Raw genomic sequence first — 16,552 nt, forward strand, 5'->3', positions numbered from 1 at the left:
TGTGTGTGTGTGTGTGTGTGTGTGTGTGTGTGTGTGTGTGTGTGTGTATGAAATTAACAGTTGCTTGAGTTAATGAAAACATGAGTTTGAGAATTAATTGGTGATAAATATGTTTAATATCTGGTTCTTAATAGACTCTCCTAGGCTGAATGAGTGAAATGGATGAACATATGAATGAGTGGGTAGGATGAAATAGATTTATCTAGGGAAGAAGAATTTAGGTAAGGCACTGAAGTGGCAAACATGAACCCATGAGTCAAGTTTGACCCACAGTAGTGGTTTAGTGGCCTATAGTCCATTTACATTCTCTTTAATACTACTTGTATACTTGAGAAACTAGATGACTCTAGATAAAATTTCTTATTTGAAATTCCACTTTAAAAACTTCCTGTCTTCCTACAGGGCAAAATGCCTACAGCCAGAGAGGGCATCTGTCCATTTCAAATGGGCATGTATGTACTCCAGCTTTCCCTCATTTCTTCTCACTTTTTCACTTATATTTCATCTCCTTTTTCAGATGGGTACCTTTGATGTGGTGCTGGGAATGATAATCTGGAAACCAAACTGATTAAAATGTAGAACTCCATTGCAGCTAATAATATATAACTGAAAACTTCCAATTCCCTCTGGCATATTAATGCATATATCTAGAATAATAATACTGTAATAATAACTGCTAAGCATTTAGTATGTACAAAGCATGACATTAATCTCCTTTCAGACATATGAGTTTGAGTTATCACTCCAGGCATCTGCTAGTTGTATGATCTTGAACAAATTAACTGACTTTCTGTAACGTATTTCGTTGGGCAATGAGAATGATAACCATATCTTATATGGCTTTTGTGAGAATTAAATGAGATTATGTATGTAAAGCATTTAACTTAATTCTTGGCACCCATCAAGACTTCATTCATGAAAAGAATATTTTCCTATTTGAAATCTGAACACTTGAAAAGCTATGTAAGCACATATTCCGGAAAAGATGTCTAACCAAGAGGCTAATTTTTCATTCACAATGTAGTAATCATCAGTGTAACTTTATTTCAATAGGTTGATTTTAAGGCTTAGATCAAATTTCTATCCATCTTAAAAGAATCTTACGAAGGCAGAGTTATTAAAGTTCTAGTATGAAATATATTGTTTCCATAACTTTAATGTGCCCTACAAATATAATCAATATAAAAATGTACTGCTAATTTCACAGATTATCTACAATAAAAATTCCCAGAAATGCATCTAAAATAGCATGTTTCCACTTAACCAGATAAGATTGAGTGCAAAGTGTAAGTTGCATTTGTAAACACTGAGCCTGAGCCACCTTTTCATATTACTGTATGCAGATATTTAATCGCAATAACAATTTAAGTGGAAAACACTATGTATTACTAATCTAAAGTAAAAGTAAGAATTGTTTGTTGCTAAACTACAATAGAAATAACTAAAGTTAAACCACTCTCTGACAAATTGTTCCCACTTAAAAAAATATAAACAGTAGAGAGTAGAACATGTAAACATGAAGAATATTTTATTGGTAAATATTTTCTAATTGGGAGAAATTTATATTCACCTATTATATGATTATTTTCTTACTTTATTCCCTTTTGTCAAAATAAGTATTTAAAGTACAAATTTAAAGATATTAACTTTTCAGTTTATACCTCCCTTTCACATGAGCTTGGGTCATATAGTACAAAACAATTCATTTGTGTTAATAGGTCAAATAACTGTTTTCCATAAACAAAAAGTCAGCCAAGAGAATTGTTTGACTGTATATTTGCTTACCTAAAATGGTATATTTTGTTGGCACTGATTTCAAAAGTCCTTCATACTTTTTAAAATTATTTGTGTTATTTATTTTCAAGACATTTCAATGTTACATTTATTTATGTAATAATAATAGTTCATTAGGTACCAGCTGTCTACTCAATACCAAATACTGTGCACACATGATTCTGTTACATTTAATAACTTACTTATGAGATGAGCATTGTTATTCCTATTTCAATTAGAAAACCCAGTATCGGGTCACTAGGTAAGGTGCCGAAAATTAGCAGTTAGTAAGGAGCCAGAATTCGAATTCCAGCACATTTGAAGAGTACTGGTTTCTCTTAAAGTTGATCATAGAAACGTTGATACATTTCTGTTAATAGGACTTTTTAAGACTATACAGATAAAAAAATCTATTAGATAATTTTCTCAAAGAGATAATGTGCATTAAAAAGTTAAAATAGTATTTAAAAATTTTAAGATTGTATTCATTTTATCCATCAACTAAACTAACATTTCTTTTACAGAGCACATATATTTAGTCACTTAGCAGTGCCATGAGAAGAAAAAAATTAACAAGACAAGAACACTGGTAATCACTTACAAGGAATGCTATTTCATTGTCATATTATTGTTATAGAAAATCTTTAATTTAAAAGCTGTCTGAAATATTTTGTCAAAGATATCTGTGAATATATAATTAAGATATTTAAAGAATAAAATAACAGTAAAAATGTAGGGTTGTATTTTTTTGTAATAGCAAGTATTCATTTCCTTCCTCATCTGCAAAACTTCACATTTTAACTTTCACTTACAGTATTTACAGATTATAAGCTTTTGTGATGTAATTTTTTTAGCTGAGTAATTTTAACACCACTTTTACTTTAAGAATAAGTGGTTTGGCTGGGCGCGGTGGCTCAAGCCTGTAATCCCAGCACTTTGGGGGGCCGAGACGGGCGGATCACGAGGTCAGGAGATCGAGACCATCCTGGCTAACACGGTGAAACCCCCGTCTCTACTAAAAAAAATACAAAAATCTAGCCGGGCGAGGTGGCAGGCGCCTGTAGTCCCAGCTACTCAGGAGGCTGAGGCAGGAGAATGGCGGGAACCCGGGAGGCGGAGCTTGCAGTGAGCTGAGATCCGGCCACTGCACTCCAGCCTGGGTGATAGAGCGAGATTCCGTCTCAAAAAAAAAAAAAAAAAAAAAAAAAAAAAAAAAAAAAAGGTTTTACAAGTGGAGAGAAGTCTCAATAATTAGTATTCAGAGTTAACTGTATTACCTTTTTCCCATGTATATTTTACCTTTGCTGCAGAGATACAGGAAGACCAGAAGCATAAATATTTAAAATTATTAAAATGTTAAAATTAAAAATTTGAACAGTAAAGTTAACATGACTATTTACATCACCTTTCTATTTTGCATTAAGAAACGTTTTGAAAAAACTTACTTGAAAACTGAATTGCAAATCCAGATTTGCTAATATAAAAATCCGTGTCAAACTGGATGGTTACTATGTTGAGGGTGCTATGAATTCCTTCAGGAATAAGAGATCCACTAATTTCCTTTAAAAGCATCTCATTTTCTGGTGGACCATCCCAAACTCGGAGTATATCATGTGATGCTTCCGTATCAAAAGCAAGAAACTGCAAGCTGTGGGAAAACCATATTTCTCTGTTTACTTTAAACAAAGATTCAATTTTAAATAAAAAATAGAGCAAATGTGCATTGTGCCTTTTATTAGATATTCTTTTTTGCTTTGTGATAAAATTGAATTATGTAAACAGCATATATTCTTAATATATTTTTCTTGAGAAGTATACTTTGTTTCTTTAAAATATTATTAAATACACTATTACATCACCTTTGCAAACTGTAGAAACTTCAGGCGTACATTCTTTCTTGTGTTCATGAATTTAACCAGGGCAACAGCAAGGGACATTTATAGACAATCTTCTACATGCTAGGCACTGTGCAAAATGCATTACATATATTTTGTTTAATAGTTATAATGACCCAATGAAGTAGGAATAATTTTTATCTCTATTTTACAAATATGGCAAATGGAGTTTAGATAAATGAAATAATTGCCCAAAGAGTGGCATAATCACAAATTGAACTCAAGTTATCTGATTCTCCAGTGCACACTTTTATCACTGTTCCATGTTAAATCTATTCTGTTTTATGTTTAATCTAGACAAAATTAGAATTGGGTGCTTTTTGTGCTTGGCAAAATTTAGAAATCTAATTATATCAACATGCTCAACTCGACATACAGTACATTTATGTTTGATACATGAATCATTACAGCTTTAAATTTCGGCTACAATTTCAAGCAATGTTTAATTTTTAGAAACTGCAGAATTCTCTTGAATTTATTACTTTCAAGTTTAATAATTCTAATATTTATATAAAACAAGGCATGACTTAGACTAAAGAAAAATAAACTGAGGATGATACACTGTAGTCTGTTTTGAGTTTGCACATTGCCTTGCAAAAGTAATGTACCAACTCATCCATCAATGCATAGGAGTGTACCACCTAGAAGCCTGTCTGAAGTTCCATTTTATAAAAATAAAATTTATATTACTACTTTATGTAAGTGTAATTCTCAAGTTTTAAAGTTATTGTTTGTTATTGAAAACACACTAGGTAGCTCACATGTCAAGGATGATTCTAGCCAAAGCTGCATAGTAAGGCTGGGACTGAGAGCCTGTGATAGCTAGGAAAGTCAGACTGGTGTTGATTTCAGATAATGACTCTGTACTTATCTAAGGGGTAGCAGCAATGTGAAGAACTCTGCAGAAAAGGGAAATCTAACATGATTACAGGAGCAGAGAGCAGGTGTTTCACAAATGTGTTTAGGGACAAGGACAACAGGAAATGGTATTCAGTCCCCTTCTATTCTTATTTCTCCTAATTGTTAATGAGGATGCACTAGGCTAATAATCTGCACAACTCTATATATCAGTCAAAATGGGCCAGGAGTAGTGGCTCACACCTGTAATCCCAGCACTGTGGGAGGCAGGAGTATTGCTTGAGCTCAACATTCTGAGATCAGCCTGGTAAACATAGTAAGATCTCGTTTCTACAAAATACTTAAAAATTAGCCTAGCCTGGTAGCACATGACTGTATTCCCACCTACTGGGGAGGCTGGGGTAGGAAGATCATTTGAGCTAGGAGGAGGAGGTTGCAGTGAGCCACTGCCTTACAGTCTGGGTGACAGAGAGAGATTCTGCCTCAAGAAAAAAAAAATGAAATAAATGAATATTAATTTTATATAGGGGTTGGCCAGGTACTTCAGATTCCGTAGTAATGTTGAGAAAATGTAATTCATTTACCTGACAATATTTCCAGGATCTACCTCAATCATCCACATGCAACGCAGATTATTGTCATATGGAAAAGGATAGCCAGGAGATAAGATTCTTCCTGATGATTCTCCTTTAAAACGACCTCCACATTCAGCTGATAAAAAATAATAAAAAATTAAGCCACAATTTAATGCCAATCTTTTCAAAACAATTACAAATTTCTCATGAGTGTACAAAAGAATACTAATTTCCTTTCTTTAAAGTATATATTTGTATAAACTTTTAAAGTATTAATTGAAGCAAGAATATATAATACAATCAAGTAATAATAGAGTCTCAAGTTAGATCACAGAAAAGACAATAAAACAGAAACCTACTTATACAATTAAAAAAAAAGACACACTCAAAACCTCTGAGTTAGGTTTCCAAACATTTTAAGATGTGTTGTTAAATAATGATAATTTTAAAAGGGAAACAGATGGCAAATCGCTCACTGCTACCAAATTGCAGGCTGAATAATTCATCATGTTTCTACCCTACCTTTGAGAAAAACTAATCTTTACTGCAGTCCCTCAGGCCTTCTAAATTTCATTGTCCTTTTATTTCCCCTTTAAATCATTTTAAACCCTTTCCCTTTTACTCTCCCAAAAGTCAAAGTGGCATTTTTTATTAGATTCCTTACTTCAGTAAAATCTAGTTAGGTTTTGATTTAATGTGGTCTCTAATTTTTATAAAAATTATGAAACTAAGAATATAAGTATTATCATGCAATATAATTAAAATTTTATATTTTAGGGAATTCCTTCTCCATTTTAATACTATTTAATACTATTGTGATAACTACAGTGACTTTACATCAGTGAACAACCTAGAAAGAGTCTCTGTACTGGACAAGAGAGAACTAAGTATTTTGGTTAGCATATTGCTCTACATCTTTAAACCCTAGAAGAAAGGAAAACACTGTGGAATGCCTTATACAATTGAGTCTTTGGTGATACTTCTTGTTATTAGGCACTTGTGTATGAGAAACCTCCCCTTATGGCCTTCCCAGCTCTATTTGTCAGAGTTTTTAACACAAGTTACTCCATTTTGATTCTGACAACTTTCCTATTATCTTAGATTAAATAACTGAATTAAACTTTTTATTTTTGGTAATTATTATTATTAATATTATTAGACCAAAGAAGGTCAAAGCAGAAAAATTTTAGCATTTGGAAGAGACCTGGTAACTCTAGAATCTAATGGCTCAAATTTGTAGGCTGCATATATGTTAACTTGTTTCAAAAATTTTAGATACTATATTGCACCACACTGTGATGGATAGTTTTATGTGTCAACTTGACTGGGCTATTAGCGCCAGTTACTTAATTAAATACTTATCTAGGTATGAAGCTATTTTATAGATATGGATAACATCTACACTCAGGTGACTTGTAGGCCTCATTCAATAAATTCGAAGACCTTAAGAGCACAATTAAGTTTCCTGGGGGGGGAAAAAGAAATTCTTTCTCAAAGTTTCAGCAACTCCTGCCTCAGTTTCTAAGCTATTAACTTGCCCTATGGATTTTGGACTTATCAGCCCCCACCATTGCATGATTCAGTTCCTTAAATTAAATAAAGCTTTATAGATAGATAGATGGATAGGGAAGATGGAGAGAGAGAAAAAGAGAGACAGAGACAGAGAGAAAGAGAGATATCCTATTGGTGCTGTTTCTCTGGAGAACCCTGACTGATATACCCATGGAGGGCTAAGGAAATATTATCTTTTATTGCAACATTAATTTAATCTAATTCATAATAACACCCTTGGGAGATTTTTAAATTAAAAAGATATTAGTATTTAAGATGTTATCACCATTTACGGTTTTTCATTTTTTTCTAACAAAAGTCCTGTTGGACAATCTGTAAACACAATTGTATTAATTCACTTTTCATCATTTATTTATGATTTATCACTATTTGGGGCATACATTTAATTTAAGAACAGAGTTGATACTTGTTCTTCTAGATTAATTTATAGTCAGTTGGAGTATTTTGTATTATATTGCATCTTGAACTTAAATATAGCTGTTTCCCCCCATATTTCTTTGTTGTAAAATATTACCTGGCATTTTGACCTCAGAAGAGCCAGTGTTATATGGTGTAGTACTGGAGTTCATATTCTGTGTAAAACTTATGTTTGCAGAATAAAATGAAATACAGTGCTTAAAGAAGAGATACAGGTTAAATCCTTCCAGCTATGGTGCATCAAAAACTAATTTTTGTTTGATCAACGAATAAGCTTCAGAAACATAATTACCTACAAATAATCCAAATAATTAATAAAAGTTTCCTTATTTGACTGAGGCTAAGATATACCTGTAGTAGATATTTAAGGTTAATGAGCACAGGATATTATAACCATAGGCCAAGTGTTAAAGCTATTAATCTCTGCCAGAAGAGAACACCATCTAAAATAGAATTTCATCTTCGGTTATCATCAAATTATTCAGTATCACTCAACAAGTGTCCAACTGTTTATAGCTGCTAAATTTATTTGATCATCTATCATTAGAATTTTAATAAAAAATATTACCCTACCCATGAAATCTTGCACAATATCAAGTCAACACGTTTTGATTTTAAGTATTCGTAAACATAAAATGCATTGATTTGTTGCAAACATAATTAAAACCGTCTGGTCTCAGACTAAATGTCCATCCATTTGTATAAAATCTTTCCAAAAAGTAGAGAATGTCTTCAACTTGATTCAATACACGTAAAAAAAATATACCTTTAATGTATTTGTTTGTGGTTTTAATTTTAAAAATAGCATGGCCAGTCAATATTTATATGTTTATGGTATTGTGCTATTAAACTCTTAATGCTTTTCTGAACATATTTCACAATCACATCAGAGAGAATTAATCAGTGGTACATTTTTCTCATAACCAATGCCAATGGGCTGATTATTGATCATATTCCAGGTTTTGGCAATTTAATTTGATTATTATTTTAGGTATCACCCTCACAATCTGTCCAAAATTCAGATGCCGTCTGAAAAGAAAGAACTGTGATTGCATTTTAGTTAAATAAAAACATGTTTGTTTTCTGCATGAATCAATGTTTTAATAAACCAACAGAGGTCTTCATAGCATCAAAAACACCACACAATTAGTTACAAGGCCTATAATAACTAGAATTTCATATTTTCTATTTGTATTCTAGCAAGTTTTATGGCAATTCTTATGTGGACCATATCAAAAAAAGACAGAAATATTCTACTTTTGTCAAAAGGTTCAGGTCTTAAAAGGTAAGTCAAATTGCACATTAAATATGTGCCGTTTTTTGTATATCAATTATACCTCAATACAGCTGCTAAAAATAAAAGATTTGAGTCAATTTTATCAATGTAGGCCTGACATAGAATGGATTTCTGCCTCTATAAATGCTATCAAAAAAAGAAAGGCTGAAGAATCACTGCATATTTGTTCCCTGCTGGAGAGTTAGTGTTTTGCTTCAAAGTTGTTTTCCTTTGTTGTCCTAGTATCCCGATCTCACACCTATTTGGTCTTTGGAGCAGAAAAGAAAAAAGAGAAAAAGAGAGGTCTCTATCCACACCTGTCAATATTTGTCTATCTACCTTCCCGCCTACCCATCTATGCATTAACTAATCTGCAAGATGGTAGGAATAAAACGGTAACCCAGCTATGCAAAGAAGACAGAAAATGATCGTTCTTCAGCTTCACAAAGGCAATATATCTCATGTTACTCTCACATTCCTTTCCCTATGAAATTGGTTGTTATGCTGTACATGCATGAGAAAAGACAATAGGTTACTGTTTTCTCTAATCCACCTTGATTCCACAATGTGTAATAATTTTGTAAATTAAAAATCTGGCCATGCAACTCAATAAATGTGACTGATTAAAAGTCTTAACATTTTAGTAACGAGTTCAATTTTATGTCGAGGTAGCAGAAATAAAATGACTTCGAAGAGACCATATTGTTCCCCACAAACTGTAAGATTATGGGAGGAATCATGAATAAAGTTATGAAAAGGATCTTTTCATTTTCCATTAATTTTCTTTTGACAAATTGAAGCTATGAGTTCATTATTTCTGATATAAAGTGTTAGTTGTAGAAGAACAGAGAGAATTTCTTAAAAATGCAAAGAATTTGATAAAGTTTTCACAGAAATATTCAGTGAAAATCTATGAGAGTATCCTACCAATACAGGAAGGCAGAGGATAGTCCCATGCCCTTCTCTCCCCTGTCATGCACTTGAGAAGGCTACTTCCGTGGAGAGTGTAGCCTGGATTGCATCCATAAATGATGGTGCTACCAGCAAAGTGGCCTTGGTCACTGATCTTGTATCCAAATTGTGGAATGCCAGGATCTTCACAGTGTGAGAGTTCAAAACCTGGGAGAAAAATATAAACTGATTAAAAGCAAAATTTAGGAGGAGAATTTAAATCTACACAAATCATTCCTTTCATTATTTTTGATGATTACATACTTATTCCTAGTCATATTACCCCTAGCACATTTAATTTTCATATCATACAACAACCACACAGACCTTTTTTTCTTGAAAATTAAAATTTGTTGTGTTTTTGAAGTTTATCAGTGATACCTCATAGTCTATATAATTACATGGCTTGTGGTATTAAGCTTCCTGTCTGTTTGAAGTGATTTAGAGTTAATAGTAGATTCTGAGTGATACTGTGATATAAGAAGAATTGTATATTTGTCCTTTATCCTTGATTCCTGGCACAGAGCTCCTAAAACTCTTGGAATTTTTTGAGTGATAAGGGTGAAAGTATAGTTTTTGCTATTTATAATAAGTCATCCATACCTGAGTTTCTAAAATGAAGTTCTTCCTGGAGGATGGAGGCTGATCGCCAGAGAAACCCACCATATGATTAGAAGGTTGTGTTGGAACTTTTCATAGCCAGGTCATATACATACATCTCCATGGAGAGGAGAAAAACTGAAGGTTGAGTCAATTACTGAGGATCAATGATTTAATCAATTATGCCTATGTAATAAAATATCCGTAACAATCTTAGACAGAGGGGTTCTAAGAGTTTTCAGATTCATGAACACCTCCATGTGCTAGAAGGGTGATTGATATACCCCAAATCCCCACTCCATGGGGACAGAAGCTCCTGCACTTGGGACACTTCTGGACCTCAGCTATGTACCTCTTCCTTTGGTAGCTCTCCATTTGCATCCTTTATAATAAACCAATAAAGGTAAGTAAATGTTTCCCTGAGTTTTGTGAGTGTTCTAGCAAATTATCATACTCAAGGAGGAAGTTATGAGAATCCCCAATTTATAGCTGATCAGTCTGAAATACAAGAGGCCCAGATTTTCAGTTGGCATCTGAAGTGTTGGCATTCTCGTGGAATTGAGCCCCTAAACTGTGGGGTCTACACTAACTGCAAGTAGTGTTAGAATTGAATTGAATTACCAGACATCAAGTTGGTTTCAAGGGTTGGCTCTCAGAATAGTACACCCCAAAGTATGGCACTTTGGCATGTTGAGTGCTTTGAACGAAAAGAGATTAGAAGACCTCAGAAGGAATGTCTCTCTGACCTTCTTCTGCACTCCTGCCCCTTACCCCTTTCTCTCTGCCAAAGCTAGTCATAGAAGCCAGAATTCTTCTTCCCCAAGATGAATCATAAAAACTAGAAAACCTCTCCCCCAAAGCGAACCACAGAACCTAGAAAGGTCACTTTCTTCCTTCTCCCTTGAAAATCCTCATTCCATAGGGATCCTGCCCCATACCCTGGAAAGGAAAGCTACATAAAGAGGTCAAGAAGAATTTGAATAAATAGGCTTACTGGGTTTCCCCTTCTCAGTCTATTACTGACAGATTATATCTTTTATGACCAATTACATTTCTATATAGCTGTCCATTCATCACTGAACCACAGCATACAAATAGACAGTTTTACCGGGTTCTTTAGGTCTTTATTTCTAAAGGCTCCCATGTCATAGAAAACCACGATTCAATAAATTTGTTATGCTTTTCTCTTGTTAACTTATCTTTTGTTATAGGAATATCAGCATGACACGTATGAGGGTGACAAAAGGCACCACAGCTTTCTATCCCTATACCAGAGAGTTGGATAATTGGTTAGTGTGAAGAAGAAACATACATATGTGGTGTCAGAAGGGTTGTGAGTAGAGAATTGGGTTTTGCATCACTGATCAACATAACTACTAAGATCATATCATCAAAATTTTAAAATTAAGACAAAATATGTGAAATAATAGCTAGCCAAGTAACAAATATGTCAATTGCAAATATAACTAGACTGCTTTAGTTGTATAACCTTAGAAGAAAGTGAATACTCTCATATTTAAAATATACTTTATCAAGCTAATATACTAATCAGCTTGATGAACTCTAAATTTTTACATTCTACTTTCTCTAGAAAAAGCACAATTCTTAGAAATTCTCACAGGAAAAAGATAGAAAAAAATAGAGGCTTCCCACATGTTGTCATTCTGAGATGTAGAGATAATATTTTTGTGTTTCTACAGGGTTGGGGCTTTCTGAATGAATTTGCTAAAAACTGAGATCCTGGGCTAACAGCAACACTTGAGAAGTTAATTTACAGCTGTATGAATAGTGAGAAAACTCCAGAGAAATTTACTTAACTGTGAGGAAGGTTTATGTTTACATTTCAATGAAGAACGAGGCCCAGAAATTTACAGAAATCTCTAGGCTATAAAAGTTGGAGATATGGGAGATTAATATGTCCCTTAGATAGGTACATTTACATTACAAAAGGTTAGAGTAAAAACGCCTGATCCTTTCCATATAGTCTCCAAGGAGCATAGTTTTCTCTCCCACCTTCCAGGAGAGGAGAGAGAGAAAGCAGCAGAATAAACTCATTTATTTTTCTTCCTTTGTCTATGAAGTCCCTAGCCACTTCTGTAGATTTTTCATTAGGTATTCATCGTGTTGCCACAGGAGTAAGGACTGGGTGAAAGGAGAGCTGACACAGACATCATCATCATCACTATATTACTTAATAAGAATTAATCTTCATCCTGAATACCTCATTTGCATATTCAGGGTAAAATTAATAAAGGTGAATGCTAAAAACCCCAACAGTCACAACACAACATGATTAAGATGCTGAAGGAACTAGAAAAGGACACTTCAAAAGATAAACCAAACCCAGTATGAATAAATCAAAATCTAAGCTGCCCTAGCTATACAGTTTCTTCTGTTTTTAATATTTTGCAAAATATAAAAATGCAGGGTAAATGATGTAATAAATGCACCAAGGACAATTAGGTGAAAACTTGTATCGGTTACAACTTCTGAGATTAGAAAACCTTTAAGAATATTCTAGATAGTTTTATGAATGAGGAAAATCACTTAAGACAAAAATATTGGAGAAAAAACTTTTTCTTGTGTCCTAAATTATATGGTGATCAAAAAGAGATCTACATCACTTTTATAGACATAGATTCTTGACCAAATTAATCTAGATTTGAATTAGAAAGCAAAAAAGTGTATATTAGCTCGCTTGTGTTAAATCACTAATTTGCATCATTGACTTTCTAGATTGTCACAACATATGTAAAGTCACAAGAACTTGTATAGTTCTAAGAACTAAGTTTATCCTATTATTTCTGTGATTTGAGAGAAACATTATCTCTCAGAGAACATTAGGAGTCTTTCCTAGTCTTTGTTAAGGGGTCTTAGTCACTTCCTCCTCTGTTAAACCATAGAATTATTTGTACATTTGAATTCATTTGCAATAATTTGTTTCTTTTCCTTGTTTTCATATATATAGTTGAAATTCTTTCCTTTTTTCCCCCTCCCTCTCACAGTACCTATCTAGCACAAATCCTGGCACAGGTTAGATGTTCAGTAATGCTCAATAATGTTCATGAGTGAATGTGGATTCTTAGACACAATTATTTCTAGGACACAACTGAAAAATAAAGCAATACTGATAATGAACTGGAATTTGAGAGACAATTTTTAAAAATAGTTTCAAGAATTTCCTGAGTGTCTCAATTTATGACAGCCCCATCTGGGTGAACATGCAAATAGCTTCAGAGACAAAGCCATAAAGAGGTTAGCAGTCATTAACTGAAATCATGACATATATAATGAAATATAAAGAAAAAGTAGTCAACCAGGTCAATCTCTCAAACACAGTAGAAACAGCAGAAGTAGTAACTTTAAAATTTCAGGACATATTACTTTGCATGGATCTGCATACTTAATACTACATCTAAAATGTCTTTGCTTAAAAATTACAAGTTTGCATTTCTTCTAGCAGACATAATATTCAGTTTATCATTCAAGATGCAATGTATTTTGAGTTTTACCATATATCATTTCTCAAAATAAAAATGGAAATCAAGCTCTGTTTCCAAGGTTTATTGCCAAATTCATCCTTCCTTAAATCTTGAATTTTCTGTAAATGTGGTTGGGAATTGCTGGTGATGAGGTAAAATGAATATATTCTTTGAACATTAAGATAATTTATAATATTTTGCATTATAGCTGAAAACGCACATGGACAATAGTATATAAGCTACAAAGCACAACATAATTTAGTTCAAATTGGTGGAATTATTGTTGCTTATTCATAAATATGCAGAAATGTCTTATCTTTATGGAAACATTCAGCTGCTAGTCTTTTCACTGAAAAGCTCAAATACTTGAAACTGACAATTAAAGATGTGTATGAAAAATCATATATGTTATAAATATTCACCACTGCTTGTGAAATTTTATACTCTGATGAAAAGAAAATTTCTAGAACACAAATGAACTGATAATCCTCATTACCTAGATCTTTTTGATTTTCTGAATACCTTAAACTGAGATTTCATTCCTTTCCTGCCACCATGTAGCATGTCTCCAAAGATATCTAATTTATTTGTAAGTTATTATTTGAAATCTACAAAAAAGGATAACAACAAATTCATCCACTAGCTCTATCAGATTCTATTTTTGTATCATAGTTGTGTCAGATTCATATCAATGTTAATTCAGATTAATATTCACATTATCATTCGTATTAATTCATCTTCACATTAATATTATTATTACAAAAGAAGTTAAAGATTCTTTTGTATTCCTCCCCAGTCTCTTTCTGTTTTTTCCCCACTGAGAGCTAGCAAGTATTCTAATTGAGTTTATTACTCTTGTACATATATTTTTATTACATATCTATACATCGATGAGCAACATACAGTGTTTTGCAAGTGTTCACACATTTTATAAATAATATAATGGTTTTTAAAATTCTGTGGCTTCATATTTATACCGATATGGCATTTTATCTTTATAATTATATACCCATGCATGCGCACGCACGCGCGCTCACACACGAACACATTTTATTTATTTTAACTACTCTGTGGTATTGCATTGGTGACATATTCCCAAACTAATTTATTTTGCAGCATTTATATTCTTTCTAATTTTTTACTGCTATGAAAATGCTACACTTCTATGTCTCCTTTTGCACATGTACACGTGTTTTTATAGGGCATGCACCATTTAAAGACCTAAAGTTCATTTTGTCCTCAAGATTCAACCAAAATCTCCTAATCCATTAGTTAACTTCTGTCTTGGCTTACTAACAGATACATAGTAAAATTTTGACCTCAATATAATTGCTTTCAATTTGTTTATGAATAACTATGTGTTCACATAGAGTAATGTCATACCTTACTAGCAAAACACTACCAGTAATACAAATAATTTACAACGTTTAAAAATAAACGTGACATGTGAAAATTCATTTTTAAATGTAATAAAATTTATGTAACTTAAAAAGACTCTTACTTGCTTTTTTAAAAAAAAATTCAATTAAAATATAAATATATATTTTATAATTTAAATTTCAGAGTATTTAATGGTCAATGTAGATATGTTAGTTTTATGTGTCAATAGTAAAGACTTCCAAATTGCTATATAAAGAAGAAATAGATTGTTAAAAAGGAAATTGGGAAAGTATGTTAGCTAAATACGTTAGAGAAATATGCTTGCTGAAACCATATATGTTAATAAAAGTTGATATAATGCAAGGAGACAAATGAATATTACATTATTCTGCAATAATTTTAATCTCTATAGCATTGTTGGTGAACTAAATTCACAATATTAGGCAGAATAATTTTTGGGAACTGTATTTAATATTTGGTGATTAAATTCCATTTTGGCCATGAGTCTTGCAAGAAAACATCCTAATTTAAAATTCTTTATATTTAAATGAAGAAGTATTTAAAGCAGAATGTCAACTTTGCCACCTCAAAATTCACAAACAGGAAATACTTCAAGATAACAAACAACAGCTGCGATAATCCTTTGTGATTGAGACATAACAAAGAATATTAAGGGAATAAAGAAAAAAATGCAGAACAGTTACACTTTTTTCTCATTAATAGAACTAATAAAAACATATTTGATACACCATGTATTTCTCACTAATCAAACTATTAAAAAATCAAACTTTGAAGCTACAACTTTAGAAAAATGCTTTAAGAAGACAATCCCTTCTAGTTTTCAGTTTATGGAAGTTAAGTATTTAAGCAAAAAAGCTTGTGGAAATTATTACTATGCATTTCCAATTGCTTTCAAGAGTTAAGATAAAAGATTCTTTTTTTAAAAAACGGTGGATGTTTTCAGTCCTACATATAAAGTTCTTACTAGAAAATATGTTACTGACAGACTGTCCTAAATTTTAATCTGTTAAACATAAACTAGTAAGTAATATTAAACGTGCTAAGTTTGTATCTTGTACATCATATATTTGTACCACATTCTAGGTTGGTGATGTTCATTTTTGACTGAATATTAAGTTGGTCAAAACCAATCAGCATTTGGCATTTGGCCTAAATGTATAGTTGGTATAATCTAAATATATCCAGAAATTGAATTTTATTAGATATTGCCAAATTACTCTTCTAGGTGACTACCAGTTTACATTCCCCAAGTTTACAAGTTTCAGTTTCTGCAAATTGTCATAAGTACTTGGTGTTGTACAGCTTTCTAATTATTATTTACTCTGCGATGGTGTCATAGCATCTTATTTGGGTTTCTATTTTCATTTCTTTTTTCTTTTCATGTCCGATGGGCAATGTGCAGATATTGTAACAAGGTTTGAGGAAGGCACATCTCACACAAGTGTGAAAACCTAATCATCACACTTATAAACTAAAAAAAAGAATTTTTCATTTCTTAATACCTATCAAGTTAAGCATTTTTTATTCTGCTGAACTTCCCTCTGCTGTGAAATTTGTTTTGGTTCATGGTTTTCTTTTAGGCCTTTTTTTTTTTTTTTTTTTTTTTTTTTACTGATTTCTGGATTTTTTTCTAGAGAGTGTATGTTTTCCATTATATAAATACCTCCTTTTCAAATGTTTCACCTTTGTTTACAGTGTCCCTTTCTATAGGGACACTGTAGACTTTCCTTTTTCCTTTCCTTCTTCCTTTCC

The 16,552-nt window shown here is 32.4% G+C and overlaps 1 protein-coding gene and 1 non-coding gene across 2 annotated transcripts in view; both read right to left on the reverse strand.

The window, feature by feature from the left end:
- CSMD3 (CUB and Sushi multiple domains 3) overlaps positions 1–16,552 on the reverse strand; it is a 1,271,497-nt gene that overhangs the window by 325,102 nt on the left and 929,843 nt on the right. Inside the window, exons 24-26 of the mRNA XM_026454566.1 lie at positions 9,294–9,485; positions 5,111–5,237; positions 3,219–3,421 (exon numbers count right to left, since the gene is read on the reverse strand). Coding sequence (XP_026310351.1) covers positions 3,219–3,421; positions 5,111–5,237; positions 9,294–9,485 — 522 coding nt within the window. The remainder of the gene's footprint in view (positions 1–3,218; positions 3,422–5,110; positions 5,238–9,293; positions 9,486–16,552) is intronic.
- On the reverse strand, positions 16,182–16,285 carry LOC111551759. Its single transcript, XR_002734453.1, has one exon. It is a non-coding gene; the product is annotated as a small nucleolar RNA U13 (small nucleolar RNA).

Source organism: Piliocolobus tephrosceles, chromosome 7 (genome assembly GCF_002776525.5).
Source record: "Piliocolobus tephrosceles isolate RC106 chromosome 7, ASM277652v3, whole genome shotgun sequence".
NCBI classification, from domain to species: Eukaryota; Metazoa; Chordata; class Mammalia; order Primates; family Cercopithecidae; genus Piliocolobus; species Piliocolobus tephrosceles.